General features: G+C 36.9%; 1 protein-coding gene across 2 annotated transcripts in view; it reads left to right on the top strand.

The window, feature by feature from the left end:
* The first annotated feature begins 374 nt into the window (after window positions 1-374).
* The window catches only part of LOC148946542 (uncharacterized), a 217096-nt gene continuing 199723 nt past the window's right edge, over window positions 375-17747 (top strand). The window contains exon 1 of one of the 2 annotated variants that reach the window (XM_089097431.1): window positions 375-582. In XM_089097431.1, coding sequence (XP_088953557.1) covers window positions 492-582 — 91 coding nt within the window. In that variant the 5' untranslated portion in view covers window positions 375-491. The remainder of the gene's footprint in view (window positions 583-17747) is intronic. The other variant, XM_089097432.1, reaches the window with a different exon arrangement.

The following is a 17747-nucleotide window of genomic DNA, read 5'->3' as shown; positions in this document are numbered from 1 at the left end:
TTGGAAAAGTACAGAGAAGACAATGGTTGTAGATATACCGTTGTCTGATATTGTGGGTATCCTGCAAGTGAAGGCATGGAGGTTTGGGCTCAGTGTACCCCAAGTGCCCAAAATGACAAAACAAATTACAAACTACTTTCTTGCAACAAAATAAACCATTTACTTGAAAGAAAGCGAATGAATTTTGACCTATTTAATTTGGGATAGGAAACTTTTAACGGCAGAATTTAAAAATCTTTTCTCTAAAAATGTACACGGCAATACTTGTGATTTCCGATTTGGCTCATTTTAGCTAGGCCCTAAAATTTAGAATTAAACTTTCTTCACAATCATGGCATCTTAAAAGAAAAGAGTAGCCTAGTAATCTGGGAGTATTCAAATCTAGGAAGTTGTAGAGTTTTATTATTGAGACAAATTCAAGTGCCAAAAATCTCAAAGTGCTTAATTATAGCCAAGTTTGAAATAAAATCAAATGCTGAGGATTATTTCAAATGAAAAGTGCTAGTGAACCAGATATTTTTCACAAAGATGGACAGGATAGAGATTTAGCTGAAAATAAGCCTAAATCAGCCACTGTTGGAGGTTAGTTTTTCCATTTGTCATCATTCTATCTAGGCTTAAATTAAGCATTGAGGCCATAAGATAATCTATCAGTGAATTATGCTTACCCAAAGACAAATTCTAACCAAAAGAAACTTGGTAAATTTTTTACCAGATCATATTACTATTGAGTTTCAAACAAAGTGAACATACCATTCAATGCCTTTTTTTATGCTGATTACGAATATAACAATTATTTCTATTGGACATGAATTTTAGACCCCCCCCCCCTCCTATATATGTCAATTCAGGATATATATTTACAAATATGGGGATGGGGGTTAGGTTAGGGGGGGGGGCTGAAATTAATTTCCAATAGAAATGATAGTAAAGTTCTAAGAAATCATATGAGTTAGGACAAAAATGAATACACCATTCAATATTCCTAATTAGCATAAAAAAAGGCATCAAATGGTGTATTCACTTTAGTCCTAAATGATATGATTTTATAGAACTTTACCAAAATGATTATTATATTTGTAATCAGCATAAAAAAGGCATCAAATGGTGTATTCACTTTATTCTTAACTTAATAATATGATTTGGTAGAACTTTACCAGAAACTTAGCTAAGCTAGTCATTCAAAAACAAAATCACTCAAATAAGCTTCATCAGCCCTCAGTTAATCAAAGATCTAGACAATTTTTTTTTCAGCCAAAAAATGATCAATGATTAGAACAATTAGAGTAATTAGCTTAATTAATTAGCCTACCTTGATTTGCACTTTGGAACAAAAGTGATGCATCAGTGCATCTCTGCATCAGTGATGGTAATTAGGGTAAAAAAAACTGTATCCAATTGAGCAAAATTATGTAAAACTAAAACTCTCACATCTTGTTACCAAAAAGGAATTGAGAAGGTTTTGGTATAGGCTATTAATGAATAGCTAAAAACTTAAGGTATACATCAACATGGTTATTATTAAAATTATTCAAAAACAAACACTTGGAATTATTAGTTGATTGAATTACCAACAGGGACCTCTTTTTGGAAATACCAGTTATCCTGACAAAATCAATAAGAATTCCAAATAGGGATAGGTCCTTTTATTAGACAGTGAAACAAAAATATAAAACAAAGACTCTAAATATCTCAGTGATGCAATTGGTCATCATCATCAGTAGAGTTACTAACTTATCAAAATTAAAAGAAACTGCTTTTATACTAAACAAAATAATCACTTCTGGGTCAAAGCAAGTTACCGGTCCATTAACTTAAAAAGTTCACTAACTGTTCTTGAATTTTTTAATACTGCATTGAGTAAAGGTGGTACAAGTTTCTTCAAAATTGCAGGTCAAAGCAGGTTACCAGTCCATTGACATGGAAAGTCCACTAACTGTTCTTGAATCTTGTAATACTGCATTGAATATTCTTCTAATTAAAAATGAAATAATGCTGAATTTAGAGGTGCTAAATTTATGATTTTATTCTTCAAATAGCAAGTGAAATGTTGCTGATTCTGAAGTTGGTCTGTCATCCCCATATATGTGACATTACTATTATTCTCCATGACCACACTGCCTTTTCTATGACAAAATCAATAAGAATTCCAAATAGTGGTAGGTCCTTTTATTAGACAGTGAAACAAAAATATAAAACAAAGACTCTAAATATTTTGATGACACAGTCAGTCATCATCATCAGTAGAGTTACTAACTTATCAATATTAAAACAAACTGCTTTGATACTAAACAAAATATTTTGATGTATGTATCCAACAGAAAATAGAGTCTGTTCAAAGGCGGGTTAAACAAAGCTGTTGATGGATGCAAGAACCTTGAGTATCCATCTTGCCTGAACAAACTACAGCTCCCAACACTTGTCTACAGACAACAGAGGGGCAATGTCATTATGGCTTACAAGCTACTGCATGCTGATTCCTCTTCTCAGAGTCCTTTCCAACTTGACGAATCATTCAGGACAAGAGGGTATAGTAAGAAGCTGCTCAGGAAGAGAGCTCACAGCAGACTCCGCAACCACTACTTCTCCAATAGAGTGGTGGGCCCCTGGAACAGTCTTCCCAATGCAGCTGTCACCGCTCCCTCTGTCAATGCATTCAAGATTACCATTGATAAGAATTGGTCCACCAAACCATGGAAAACAGAGTGGGACGCTGCCAAACCAGTGACTCCCCATCATCACTGACCAGCGACTCTACAGGATCTTTCCTTATTTTGCTGGACAATGCGATTTAAGGTAATTTAAGGTAGTGATTCAATTTTATTCATATATTAACAGAAAGCTCATTTTCTTCTGATTCTGGAAATGTAACTTTTATTGCTTGATATTTATTCTATAAATCACAAATATTAAATATAATTTTCCTTTACAATTGCTTTTCCAAACAGAGACCACATTTTCAATTTATGCTGACAAATCATTGGTGAAAATTTGACCAAGAAGGCTGGCTCTTGTTACTGCCCTCACATTGGTTCATGCTGTAGTTAAAGGGGTGGTCCAAAAACTCATGGCTATTTTTCTTGAAAAATAGCCATGGTCTTTCCCAAAAAGAGGTCTCTTACCCTATATCCTTTTAGTGTTTCAGTTTTTATCATATATTAACAGAAAGCTGATTTTCTTCTGATTCTAGAAATGTAACTTTTATTGCTTGATATTTATTCTATAAATCACAAATATTAAATATAATTTTTCTTTTCAATTGCTTTTCAAAGCATGAGACCACATTTTCAATTTATTACCTTAATTACCTTAATTCGCACTTTGGAGCAAATTAAGGTCCATACTGGATCTGTTGTGCTCCGGGTCAAATGATGGCAAAAATTCGTCACTGTGTTAGGGCCCAGTGACACGCCATAGGAAAGGTCTGCTGGAGAGATGCAATTTAAGCCCACTCGGTAGCGGTGGCCACGAGGTAGGTATGGCCCGTAAAGACCATTCTCAGTGGTATAGAGCTGACACCGCCGCTCAACAGCAACTTTGGATCGAGTATGCGAGATGGTTGGGTATGACAAGCGGCATCAGCCTACTAGCAAGACACTCATTATGATAAAGTTGGCATCAGTCAGTAGTTGAGTGGGATGGACAGTCCCACTCATATTTCCATGGCTTGTTATTCCATTCCTTGTCAAGTCTGGACTTGAAGGACACAGCCATAGGTGTGCAGTCGCCGTTTCAGCTTGAAGGCTATTCCAATTGTTGACAACACACTTGGAAAAGAAGTGTTGCCGCGTTCATGTTTTAACAAAACGTTTTGACAGCTTATGTGAGTGTCCTCTTGTCTGGTGCTGACTTGAATGTTTGGTAAAGAGGGGGTTATTTGGTTGTGCGTTATACTTGTAGGTCAGCATCATATCACCACGGCGGCGTCTGAAGACAAGTGTTGGCAGCTGCATGTGTTCCAGTCTCTTGTTGTATGGGAGATCTCGTAGGCCAGCTATGCATTTCGTGGCACGTCTCTGAACTCCTTCGATTAGACTGGTGTCATTCTTATAAGAAGGGGAGGTGAGACACGTACCAAAATCCAAAACGGGTCTAACTATAGCCTTATAGAGCCTTAGAAAGACTGTACGGGAGCGGCTGGTTATAGTGCGTTTGAGGAGACCAAGGCTTATGCTGACAAATCATTGGTGAAAATTTGACAAAGAAGGCAGGCTCTTGTTACTGTCCTCACATTGGTTCATGCTGTAGTTAAAGGGGTGGTCCAAAAACTCATGGCTATTTTTCTGGAAAAATAGCCATGGTCTTTCCCAAAAAGAGGTCTTTACTGTAATATAAAGTGGTTGAAATATAATTAAGGTAAATTCAAAATTGGATAAATTTTTTGCTGTTTGTATTATTGACTTAAATAAAGTGAACATTCCACTTGATGCCTTTTTTTATGCTCTTGACAAATATAACAATCATTCTTGCTGCAAATGAATTTTACCCCCACCTCTATACATACCAGTTCAGGGTAGGCCTATATATTTGCACATTACGGGGGGGGGGGTAAATTTTAAACTTACCTCTCATTTGCATCAAAAATCAGCTTTATCATCCCCCCCCCCTTATATGCAAATATTTATCCTGAATTGGTAGCCTATATATAGGGGTGGGGGTAAAATTCATTTGCAGCAAAAATGAGTATTAGATTTGTAAAGAGTATAAAAAGGCATAAAGTAGAATGTTCACTTTATTTGTAAGTCAATAATATGAACTGCAAAAAATTTACCCAAAATAAGTTTTGCATAGAATAGGCAAAACTGATAGCCCAACATGTGAATGTGGATGTATAGAAAACTATGAGCATGTCCTGTATGATTGTCCTTTTTATGTTTGTCAGAGGTTTAATATGTTTGAATTGAGAGAATATAATATCAGCTTCCTGTTCAATTTAAATTTGATTGTTGGTTTGGTTTTTAAAACATTGAGTATGGTTTAGTTAATGGGGTAAAACATTTGTTCATATCAAGTAGAAGCTAATGCTGTAAGTTAGACCTATGTGTATAAAAAAGTGTTAACAAGGGAAACCTACAGAATTTAATGAGACTCAAAAAGTGGCCATAGGTAGTGTTGTGAAATGACAGTAAAATAAAAATGTGGTAAGTAGCCTAAAATAGGATAGCATAAGGTACTCCCTAGGAGTATCTTATTATTAGATAAAGAATTGCCCTCTAATTTTAGAGTTTTCCTATAAGTACAAAACCAGTTGAGCATTTTTTTTTTAGTCTATCATTTTTTCAGCATTTAATGAAAATTTTAATGATTTTTATTTCCCTGGGCTTAAAAAATATAATGCCCATTCTTTAGAGTTCCATCAATTTAATTAACAGTAGCCTATAATTTATCCCTTTGGTAATCTTGTGTCTAGGGTAATACTGTAGTGCTTTGACAGTGCCTAATTTCAGACAACTATTTTGTAAAAAAAAAACCTTCAAAACTTCACTTGTTTTGTTACAGATGATTCAATTTATGGGTGCATAGGTTCAAACCAGAGAGATGCATTGGTAGAATGCCTCTCAGATATATAATTTGGACTATATCTATGAGCATAAGGGAGGAGGGGGGGGGTAAATTATAGCAATGGTGCATGCAAAATGTGTTAGCTACAATCATTCTGCATATTACAAAGTAAGAATTGTTTTTTTTACATGTTTCCTTCTCAATATCCCCCAATCTAGACCTTTATTACATAAACTATTCATTAAAATAGATTAAGCATATGTAAATAAGGTGATGTACTGCAAGAGAAGGGCTGGTCAAATACCAATTTACTGCTCAATCAGAAACACCTTGCAACAAAATTAATCAGCACAATTAAAAATGCTGTTGCTTTCTTGTGCTCTGCTGCGTATCAAGTAAAACTCAATAAAAATATCATATCAAAACCTGTTTCTTCCAGTCTCTTGGAGATTTTGTGTAGTGAAAACTACAAGGTGCTGTAAAATAGCAGTAAAATAGGTAAAATACAAAATTTACAGGCATCTGTAAAATTATTATAAAATACCCAATTTTACCATGACCAATTCAACCATTTACAACACTACCTAGATGCATTTAAAAACATTTATATATCCCAATCTGTTGCTAGAGAAATTATAAGATTGTAAATCAAATATATGAAATAATAAAGCCATTAAGTGAAAAGTCATTTAAAGATAGCCAAATATCTTGAATTATACTAAGATCAGGACATTTAGCAACACCTGCATATAGAGCTAAATTTTACAATGAAAATGAAAAATGTATATCTGTTTTGTGGTGAAGAGGAGACAGTGAAACATCAATCTTCTAGAACAGAGGAAAAAAGAAAACAAGTAAGAAAGTTTATGAAAGAAAGAAGAATAGTTGAACCAGACAATTTACTAAGCAGTGAAAGATCCCCAAAATATTTTAGTAAAGGAATCAAATTAATATTGAAGTTTATTAAGGAGACTAACTGAATTCATACAATATAGTGCATGAGTTTGGTCATGTCATATAATTGGTTATATACATTAGTATGACTTATTTGGAAATAAGCCAGTCTATATCAGAAGAAAAGTAAGCATCTGAGGTCACTAGGGAAGAGGGGAGGATGCCACTTCAAGTACCACCAAATTATGTAATATGCACTTGGACACGTTACAGAAATGTGTAACAAATTAGACATTTGATGGAACTAAACTTCTCAAAAAGTAATCCTGTAACTGCTGAAATCCCTTCCAAATATATCTCCAAACCATCCTATGATGTGATTGTCAAAAATCTACCAAGTGACCTAGCCAAACCAGAATCAAGGAAGGACTTCCTAGAACAAGAATTTGAGGTTGACATTAGCTCAAAACTGTTGAGCTAAAGTGCAACCAAGGTGACTGGAAAGTCATCACTGCATCCAAATATGATGCTCATGCAATAGAAAATGCACTTTGTAGCTCTAAAAGTACCATTAGTGCTAAGGCTAAAAGTCCTTCTCAATAACTAAGCATGTCCCAAATGATCTGAAATCTGATGATGTCAAGTCTCTTGTGCCAAATTGTAGTGAAGCAAAGCAAAGTGGCTCAACCAGATCTTTCAGGCTGAAATTTGAAACAAAAGAGGATTTATTACAAGTAATTAAGTTCCCATTAGTGATTGGTTTTGAAGAATTCCCCATTCAAGAGTTTTTGTTTCTACCCCTTCAATGCTACATGTGTCAATCATACAGACATATTTCAAGTGCATGTATAAACAAAATTTGTTGTTCTGTCTGTGGAGAAAAAGGTCATGGAAGCTCTAAAACAGCTCCCTCTCAGAAACCAACAAAATGTGCTCTTTGTAAATCAGACAGCCTTGTTACACTTACAAATGCCCTATCGCACAAGCTCTGCTGAAAGGTAAATTTAATTCAAAATGAGATTCAGGTGCAGTATTTTGTTGTGGAACATTAATTAAAAATTTACAAATTGAATCCCAATTCTTTTGCTGTTATTGCAGTCCCATGACCTAGTTCCAATTCAGGAGCTTTTCCTGTCAGAAGACCACCAAAGCCTGTTACCACTATTTTCTAATTTTAATCTCCTCTTTCATAGTGCAAGCATAAGACCAAAAGGCAGACCATCTGGTATTCTATCTGCAATTCTCTTGCAACCTATTAGCAGAGACTGATTATTTTATTGCTGCTAAGCTTGAAAATCATGTAGTAATTAATGTTTATCTGCCTACAAATTACAACTACAAACAGTCTGATTCATGGTTTGTATCTGCCTGCAAGCTTCTAGGCAGGTTTCTTAAAAAAGTTGCCTTCCAGAAGCCAGCCAGAGAACTACCGGCCCATAAGCCTTACCTCAGTCGTTGCTAAGCTGATTGAAGGAATTGTCAATGATGCCGTTATAGCTCACATGACAAGGAATGGTCTCCTTTACAGCGGCCAACATGGCTTTAGAAAAGGAATGTCCATTGAAACGAACCTGATCCAAGCTTATGAATCAATCACTGAGGTTATCGAATCGGGATCCCCTGTAGACGTGTTCCTACTGGACCAGGCAAAAGCCTTCGATAAAATGTCCCACCGGTACCTGATGATTAAACTGTCAGCATATCACATTGATGTAGACGTAGCCCAGTGGATCCATAGCTTTCTGTCTGATAGAATCCAGATTGCTGCAGTCTACGACCACAACGGAAACCTCGTGTACTCGGCACCAGTAAATGTCAGAAGTGGTGTGCCACAGGGAACTAAGTTGGGCCCGACTTTATTCAACCTCTACATTAACGATGCTCCTGAGGTTGTCCAGAATCTGCTGGAACTATATGCAGACGATTCCAAACTTTTTGGACCTGCCGCTTCTGACGAAGACTGCAATGCCCTGCAACAAGACTTAACAAACCTCTGCCAATGGGCCTCAACTTGGACACTAGAGTTTAACCCAAGCAAATGTAAAGTTTTACATCTTGGACTGAACAACCCTTGCCATAGCTACCATATGTTGGACTCTACTGGTGCTATAACACCCATCCAAAGTGCAGAGGAAGAATGTGATCTCGGGGTAATCATAGATAATAAGCTGAAGTTCCATAGTCACTGCCGAACTCAAGCCGCAAAGGCAAACAAGATCCTAGGCCTAATCAAGCGATCAGTGACTAGTCGCCACCCCAGGGTCATTAAGAAGCTTTACACAGCCCTTGTCCGCCCTCATCTTGAGTTTGGGATGGCAGTTGCAAACCCCCACTTTAAATGCAATGCAGAGTTGCTTGAAAAAGTCCAGAGAAGAGCTACTAGGCTCCCATTTGCCAACCAACAAATCCCATCTGAGCAACGCCTAGAAAAGCTTGATTTGCAAACTCTGACCTACCGTAGAAAAAGGGGGGACGTAATTTTGGCATATAAGTTGATGAATAGCAGTGTTATCAAGCCCATTCTCGAACAGGACCAGTCTAGCAGAGCGCGAGGTAACCCCATAAAACTCCGCCAAAGATTCAGCAGAAAGCGTGAGAAATACAACTTCTTCACCAATCGCGTTGTTCCATTGTGGAATTCACTGAGCGATTCAACTGTTTCCGCAGCTTCAGTTAACAGCTTCAAGACTGGCGTTGACCATGACTGGAGGAACAAGCCATGGAGGACGCAGTGGGATGAGCCTGCATCCACCACTAGGGTCTATTAGTGTGTGATATTCAACTGTCCTGTATACGTGTAGGATGTGATGATCCACTAATGAATTGTGCAACGAACTCCTGTCAATACTACCTGGCGACATCTACAGGTTCCTGCAACCTTAGTCGCTAGAAGATGCGATTTAAGGTAATTTAAGGTAAACCTGTTATCATCAGCAGGGATTTTAATCTAGATATAAGTAACACAATGTCTCCTCAATTGCAAATCTTTTGGGGCTGCATTCCTTCCAACTATTGTGTATTGCCTAAGAGTAACATTTTTTCATACATTGGGCTGCTTTCCTCATCTTCTAACTTAGACCATGTTGTTGCTTTGTTTGACAGTCAGGAGGTCAAAGTTTTAAAAAGATTCTATTCCGACCACCTTCCTATCTCTACTTGCTTTTACTCCTCCCCACCTATGGCTCAAAATAAAGAATCAAATTGGTTTTCCTATCAAGATTGGAAAAATATGTCAAGTGAGTCTTTCAGTAAAGTCTCTGACAAGATGCTGAGCAAAATCAATGTGCCTTTCTGTCTTTTACATAATCATGCTGTGCTGCCACAAAGTGAAAAGAACATCTCACTTGAGCTCACTTCCTACTTGGCACAAATAAATCACATGCTGAAATGTGCTGAAATAAGAACTGTTCCTCTTTGACATGTTTGTAAAAAGTCTCAGCTATAAGATTGGACAAAAAACAAAGATCTAGTGAATGTGTGTTATTTGGCCAAGCTATGGCTTTCTTTTTAGAACAACTGTGGCCATCCAATAGATAGCTTAGTAAATGACTTGAGGCACCATACAAAATGGAAATTTAATAAGGAACTGAAAAACCACAAGTTAACGCTGATCCAGAAAACTGTAATCTGTATTGCTGAAGACTCCTCCAGACTCAGGAAATATAGCAAGCCTACCAAAGCCCAGAGTGGTAGTGTGCCTGAAAAGAATTGGGTTGAATATTTTGCAAGGGAGCTCAGTGGTCCCAACCAAAGGACAGAGGAGTTTTCTTTTTTTAAAACAGCTTGACCTTGCTCTTTCAAATAAGACAAAATCTTTCCTCTTTGTGTTGCCAAGTGCTGTTATCTCTTTGATTCCAAAAGTAAATAAAAAATCTTCCTCTGGTGTTGATTATGTTTCAGCTAGGCACATGCAATTTGCAGGTTCTTTAATCAAGCAACATTTAGCACTACTGTTTCAGATCATCCTTGTCTGTGGTTTAGTCCCTTTGCAATTTAGTATCAGATAAATAGCTCCCATCCTTAAAAATGGCAAAAAAGACATTTATCTGCAAAATTCTTATTGCCCCATTACTGTTTTGTGTACTGCTTTCAAGCAGTTTGAGTCATTTTTGATAAAAAGGCAATTGAAGAAAATTGTTCTGCCCATCCTTGTCAGTTTTATTACCAGCAAGGCCTAGGTAGAGAGCATGCTCTCTTTCTTGTTATAAATGTGCTGAAGAAAACTGAAGAAAGAGGTGATTTCTTGGTCTTGTGTGCACTTGATGTTGCAAGAGCTTTTGACTCTTGTATATTTTTGCAGGTTTTGCTTAAGGCCCATTTGATACATAGGCCTACTGATGCTGTGGTAATTACTTGTTTAAGATACATGTATAGTAATCTGAAGGCTGGAATTAAAGATGGTAGTCAACTATTTCTGGCTCTGAAAGGTGCACACCAAGGAGCTCTGACTTCTCCAGTTTTGTTCAATAATTGTGTAACTGGTGCTCAAGATAAAGTTGAACTGTACATTTATCTTCAAAGGAGTTGATCTTTCATTAGTTATGTTTGCAGATGACTTACTGAACCTTTCCTGCACTTTCCAAAGGTGCTGTTCAACTTTTGAGCTTCTCTAAGAAGTGTACATTGTTTGAAGCTTTAATACTGATAAAACAGTTGTTCTACCATTCAACTATAAAGGGAATTGAAATTCAATAAGTCTATCCAGTTCTGAGGTTCCTTTAGCTAGCAGCCTTACTTACCTGGGCATGCCTATTGGACCAAACCTGAAAGAAACTGTAAACCTGGCAATGAAAAATTTTGCTAGTAAGATCCGGGCTGTGTATGTCTCCCTGGTTGAAACGTGTTGTATCTGAGTAGAGTTCACTGTTCTCAGTTATATAATAGCCTAACAGTTTCTCACTTACTTGCCCTTGCTCCAGTTTGGTCTTTTTTTAATTGTGGGAAGAGAAAGCAAGTTCATCGCCTTTATTTTAAATTTGCAAAGTATTTAATGAAATTTCCAACTTGGAGAAGTAACTTTTTTTCTGCAAAGAAACTGTCAATTGGTAAACCCAGCTGGGGTATTGAGAAATGTATTTGTGATTTATCTACTGAATGCCATAAGTCTTCCCATCTTTGGTTATTTCTGTTTGCCCCTTGTTTGTAGTTGTCAAAGTGTGTTTTTATTTCTGTTGTTTCTTTTTTGTTTTTGCTGATTTTTACTCTCTTTTTCTGGGCTTTGCCCAGTTTTTGTGATAGGTTATAAATAAAATGATGATGATGATGTTGATGATAGGCAGGCTATAATATAATGTGTAGCCTGTATATGACAGGAAGTATGTCATTGGGCTTTATACACAATCATTTCTTTTTTTTTCTTTAAAGGTCTAGATTAGGGGCTGTTGAGAAGGAAACATGTTAAAAAAGCAATTGCAACTTCATAATAAGCAGAATAATTGTAGCACACACATTTGCTTCACCATACTTCACCATACCCTTAACCCTCCCTTATATGCAAATAGTATAGTCTAAATTATATATTTACCATGCATTCTGCCAATGTTTCTCTGTTGTTTCAACTTGTGTACCCATAAATTGAATCAACAGGGGCAAAATAAGAAGCAGAAAAAAAAGAGAGATGTGTGGAAGCCTAAATTTCTCCTGATTCTAAGTCTTGGAGAGATTTTTCCATATCTGCAATTGCTATACCAATTTTGATCATTCAGAATGGCCAGTTTCAGCCATTAGTGTATCTATCTACAATTTCAAAAAAATGTTTTACCTTGGTTATGGGTTTTTGGTCTCATATCCATTGGCTCTAGTTTTTCAAACTTAACTAGTTTTTCAAAACCCTATGGGCATTGGGTATTAAAAACAACTAGCCAGGACCACTTTCTATTAACAGTCTGGATTTGTTTTATACAAATTTAGCCATTCTTGTTTTCTTGCAAATATTATTATTATTATTATTATTATTTATTGGAAAACCCGTCATACAAAAAAGGAAAAGACGGAGCAATAAGCAAAACAAAAAAAAAAAGCAATACACATAAACTTAGGAGTTATACATTTCGTTTGTAGTGACGAACGCTGGAGCTAAGATCTAAATCAGCACTTAGAACAAATTACACGAAACGAGAAAGAAAAACACAATTATACACTGCTCTGTAGGTACGCGACATGTTTCTTTTCTTTTTTTTAGGATCATAAATACTGAACAAACATAAATAATATGAACATCATTGCATAAAGCCGTAATTGGTAAAAAAAAAAAACCAACCAAACACTAATTACACTAAGCGCGAAAACAAACACTTAAAAAAAACAAACACAACAAATACATCTTAACTAATGGGTTAATACTGAAGACCAGGGATGATTCAACTTCATTAGACGGAAATTATAAGCACAAATTTGCTTTTCCACGGCTATAATGGGGTCAGCAATGCTGAATTTTCTAATCAGATAAGAATTGCGCGTCCAAGGGGGAAAACGTAAAAGATATTTTGCGAACCGGAAGAAAACTGAACGAATTTTTGACTTGTCAGAATTTGTGAGCATTTTCCAAAACGGCGATATGTACAAATAATGTGGTAGAGCGACAGAGTTAAAAAGTTTTGAGAGAAGATGGTGGTTGAACCGTAACTTATTAGTTACAAAAGAAGCATATGATAACCCAACTCTACGCTCAATGTGAGCAATTAATAGTTTTCGCGTGTGCATTACTGACGAACCAATGGGAAGACTGAGGTAGGTGGTATGATCTACTGGCTTAATCCAATATTTCCGAGAGGAATATCCCTAGGTGACGCTTGCTTCCAATTGAAGAATACAACTTCGGACTTTTCAGCATTGAACTGAAGACCTAGTTTTGCATACTCAGATTGTAGCGTTGCGAAAGTCTCGCTTATTCGCTGGATAGTGCGGCTGACATTCAGAATGTCGTCTGCATAACATACGAGAGATAAATCAAGACCGGCAAAGATGAATGATGTGGGAACAGCTGACTGTGCATCAAGAACTACATTATTGAAGAGTGAATGGGAAGAAACAGCACCTTGACGGGTACCTTTTTCAACATTGACAAAAATATTAGGGGTTGGTGCATAGACTGGAGAGCCGTCAACTTTAGCTAATGGGTGAAGTATTAGGCGAACATTAAGACAATAATAGATGTCTTGAAGGGCTCTGATATATAAGGGGCTCACTCCACGTTCTGCTGCATGGAGTAGCATAGTGGCGTGAATTAGAGAGTCAAACATTTTACAGATGTAATTCCAAGCTTACACGTGTGATATGCTCTATATATAAGTATCGATTGATACGTTCGCCATAACCAACACAGAGTGAGAACAAGCGAAAAGTAACTGGAATCAATCTTGTTAAGGAGAAACATAGATTTGCGCGTTTAAATTGTTAACTAGACAGTAACAAGGCTCGGAGTAGATCGTAGTTACTGTTATAGGTTGGAAGGACAGGCGCTGGGTTGCGAGTTTACCTTTCTTTGGAATTGGAGAATATTATTTGGCAGCTTTTTGCTAGTTGGAAATATGAGATTAGAAGCTAAGCCAGCTCTGGATAATACCCTATAAACAATATTGTGGATGGCATGTGTGCCAAAAAGCAGCCACTTTAAAATATAAATCTGGATTTTGAAATAGAGATTTTCAAATAAAACCTGAACCATTCAGTGTTAATTTTCAATAAAAATTTAAACATCATATAACACTAAGGTTTAATTCTATTCAAATGATATAATTTGGAAAAGCTTCCCATTATTTCCAAGAAGAAATCAATGAGTTTCTAAAATTAGGTAGAAGCTTAAACAAAGAAATAAATAGGATAATTAGCAAAAAAAATAGTACTTAGATTGCCAATAGTTGGTGGAATACTAGTGAGATAGGAGGCTGATGATAATGATCTATTATCTTAGCTTTAAACATAAAGTTGTCAAGTGGTGACTCACTGTGAGCATCTAGTTTATGGCAACTAAAAGAAGATAGCAATGCTCTTTGCATACAAATTGTAAGTTTTCAATCTATACCCTTACCAGTGGTATATCTTTCTTTAAGTCAAACCTTGTCTATCTTAATGCCTGTGCCAGATTGTAGTCAAACTTGTCAATAAAATCAAAATTACGCACGACTACAGCGCCAACGGAGTTTGCTGTTTGTATTTGCTCGAGTTGAACATTGTTCAACTTTCAAACATAAATTTCTTGACTGACCAATCAGAGTCAAGCTTTAAAGTCAACAGTTGGACACAAATGACTATTGGTGCAAACTCTTTAAACTAATTTCTTGCAATTTTAATTTTTTGCTTTTTAAATACAAGTATGATGCTAAAATCAAGAAAATTGCCATGTCATTCACAATATTTGGCTTTCTTTATTGATAGATGTGGCACTAGGATGTGGCACAGGCATAAATCAAAGCCACGTCTTTTGATGGATGACTATTTACTAAATATGACAGTCAAAATAGAAGAATCAGTTTCAAACTTTTCATAATAATTCTAATTTCAATTTCCATTCAAATGAGCCCTTTTGAAGTTTCTACAACAACGCTTTCAATAAAAACCCTATATGCCCCCAGGACATAACTTACAACCCTTGCCCCAAGGGCAGGGAAAGGGGGGTTTTCATCCTCAAAGACCTAATTTCTAGAACTTTCTACTAAGTTGAACAAAATGGCTATCTGAAAATTTTGATTTGATGTGTTTGGGGAATGTTGGGCGTGAGAGGGGGGGGGGGTTAGTTACCCTCCAGTCACTTTCAACTATTAAAAAGGGCACTAGCCCTCTCAATTTCCAATTGAATGAGTCCCCTTTTGAAGTTTCTACGACAATGCTATCTAGAAAAAACCTTATGTGTCCCCAGCGTATAACTTACAACCTTTGCCATGGAAGCTCTGGGGGTTTGTCATCCTCAAACACATAATTTCCAGAACTTTCAACTACGTTGAACAAAATGGCTATCTCTAAACTCTGATTGAATGTGTTAGGGGAAATGGTGGGCGTGAGAAGTGGGTTAATTACTCTCCACTCCCTTTCGACTATTAAAAAGGGCACTAGCCCTATCAATTCCCAATCAAAGGAGCTCTTTTGAAAATTTCTACAATAACTTTCTGTATAAACCTTATATGTCCCCAAGGCATAACTTACAACCCTTGCACTAACAGCTCTGAGGGGGCTATCATCCTAAAAGACCTAATTTCTAGAACTTTCAACTATGTTGAACAAAATGGATATCTCAAAATTTTGATTGGATGTGTTTGGGGAAATACTGGGCTTGAGAGGGAGGTTAGTTGCCCTTCAATCATTTTCGACTATTAAAAAGGGCACTAGCCTTTTCAATTTCCAATTGTATGAGCCCTTTTTGAAGTTTCTACAACATCGCTTGCTACAAAAACCTTATATGCCCCCAGGGTATAACTTTCAACCCTTGCCCTAAGGACTCTGGGGGCGGGGGAAGGGTTTTCATCCTTAAAGACCTAGTTTCCAAAACTTTCAACTCCGTTGAATAAAATGGCTATCTAAAAATTTTGATTGAATGTGTCTGGGGAAAAGGGTGGGCGCAAGAGGGGGGTTAGTTGCCTTCAAATTACTTTCGACTATTAAAAAGGGCACTAGCCCTTTGAATTTCCAATTGAATGAGCCCGTTTTCAAGTTTCTACGACAAAGATTTCAATAAAAAACTTTTATGCCCCCAGGGCATAACTTATAATCTTTGCCCTGAAGACTGAGGGGGGGGGGAGTGTCCTACTCAAAGGTATATTTTCTAGAACTTTCAACTGCGTGGAACAAAATGGCTATCTCAAAATCGTGATTGGATGTGTTTGGGGAAATGGTGGGCTTGGAAGGGGTGTTAGTGGCCTTCTAATCACATTTCACTATTAAAAAGAGCACTAGCCATTTCAATTTCCAATCAAATGAACCCTTTGTGAAGTTTCTACAACAATGCTTTCCGTAAAAACGTTATATGCCCCCAGGACAGAACTTACAACCATTGCCCTGGGGGCTGTAGGGGGGGGGTCGTCATCCTCAAAGACCTAGTTTCCAGAACTTTTAACTACGTTATACAAAATGACTATCTCAAAATTTTGATTGGATGTGTTTGGAGAAAGGCTGGGCGTCATAGGGGGGTTGGGTGCTCTTCGACCAATGTCAAATATTTAAAAGGGAACAGGCTCTCTGAGTAGTCAATTGAGTAAGCCCTTTTTGAGATTCCTGTAACAACACCTACACTAAAAACCCTTTCTGTCCACGAAACTAAGGTTGAAACCATTATCCCAGTTCTTGTTGGGGAGTGTCCTCCTCAAAAACATAATTTCTGTCTGGAAATCAACTATGCTGAACAAAATGACTATCTCAAAATTTTGATTGGATGTGTTTTGGGAAATGGTGGGCATGGAAGGGGTGTTAGTTGCCTTACAATCACTTTCGACTATTAAAGAGGGCACAAGCCACTCCAATTTCCAATTGAATAAGCCCTTTTTGAAGTTCTTACAACAACTTCTTCAATACGAAGTGCCCTGGTCTAAAGGAAAAAAAAAAAATAAATAATACATTTTGCCAACATCATTCTTATATCCCCCCAGGGCATAACTGAAAACCCTTGCCCTGAGGGTTGTGGGGGAGTGTCCTCCTTGAAACATAATTTCTATCTACGCAGAACAAAATGGAAATCAACTACGCAGAACAAAATGGCTATCTCAAAATTTTGATGGGATGTGTTTGGGGAAATGGTGGGCGTGGAAGGGGTGTTAGTTGCCTTCCAGTCACTTTCGCGTATTAAAAAGGGCATTAGCCGCTCCAATTTCCAATCGAATGAGCCCTTTTCAAAGTTTCTACAACAACTCCTTTGATACGAAATGTCCTCGCCTAAAGAAAAAAAATAATACATTGTCCCAGCATTGTTTTTTACTTAGGCAGCGCAATTACGCTGCCTATGATAAATGTTAACTAGTCTTATATATATCAGATAACTCTTAATACATCTATTACCCTGCACATTTCCTAAGAAGAATTTTTTTTACTTAGCCTACTGTGGCTTTATTTATAGTAATATTTGAAGAGTGGGGGAATCTTTCCGAATGGTTGGACATATTTTGGGAGGAAGCGACGAAAGGCTCAGGTACATGCACCTTCAAGTCCGAATTTCTTATGAATTTGTCTGTCATTTCATAAAAATTTCCCCATAATCTATTTCTTCTTTGTTTTTTTTTAACTCCCCTCAAAATGTTTTACCCCTCCATAAGTATATATCTGAGTTCATGCCTGGCCTGATAATCACTTCCTAACAAATAAAGGGAAAACAAGTAAGAATGTACTAACCAGATGCCCTAACAAGACATTTTTCGCAAAAAAAGAAC

This window comes from Artemia sp. Qi Xiang Cuo, chromosome 11, assembly GCF_049724085.1.
Source record: "Artemia sp. Qi Xiang Cuo chromosome 11, ASM4972408v1, whole genome shotgun sequence".
Classification (NCBI taxonomy): domain Eukaryota; kingdom Metazoa; phylum Arthropoda; class Branchiopoda; order Anostraca; family Artemiidae; genus Artemia; species Artemia sp. Qi Xiang Cuo.
This window is presented reverse-complemented; position numbering and strand designations above follow the sequence as displayed.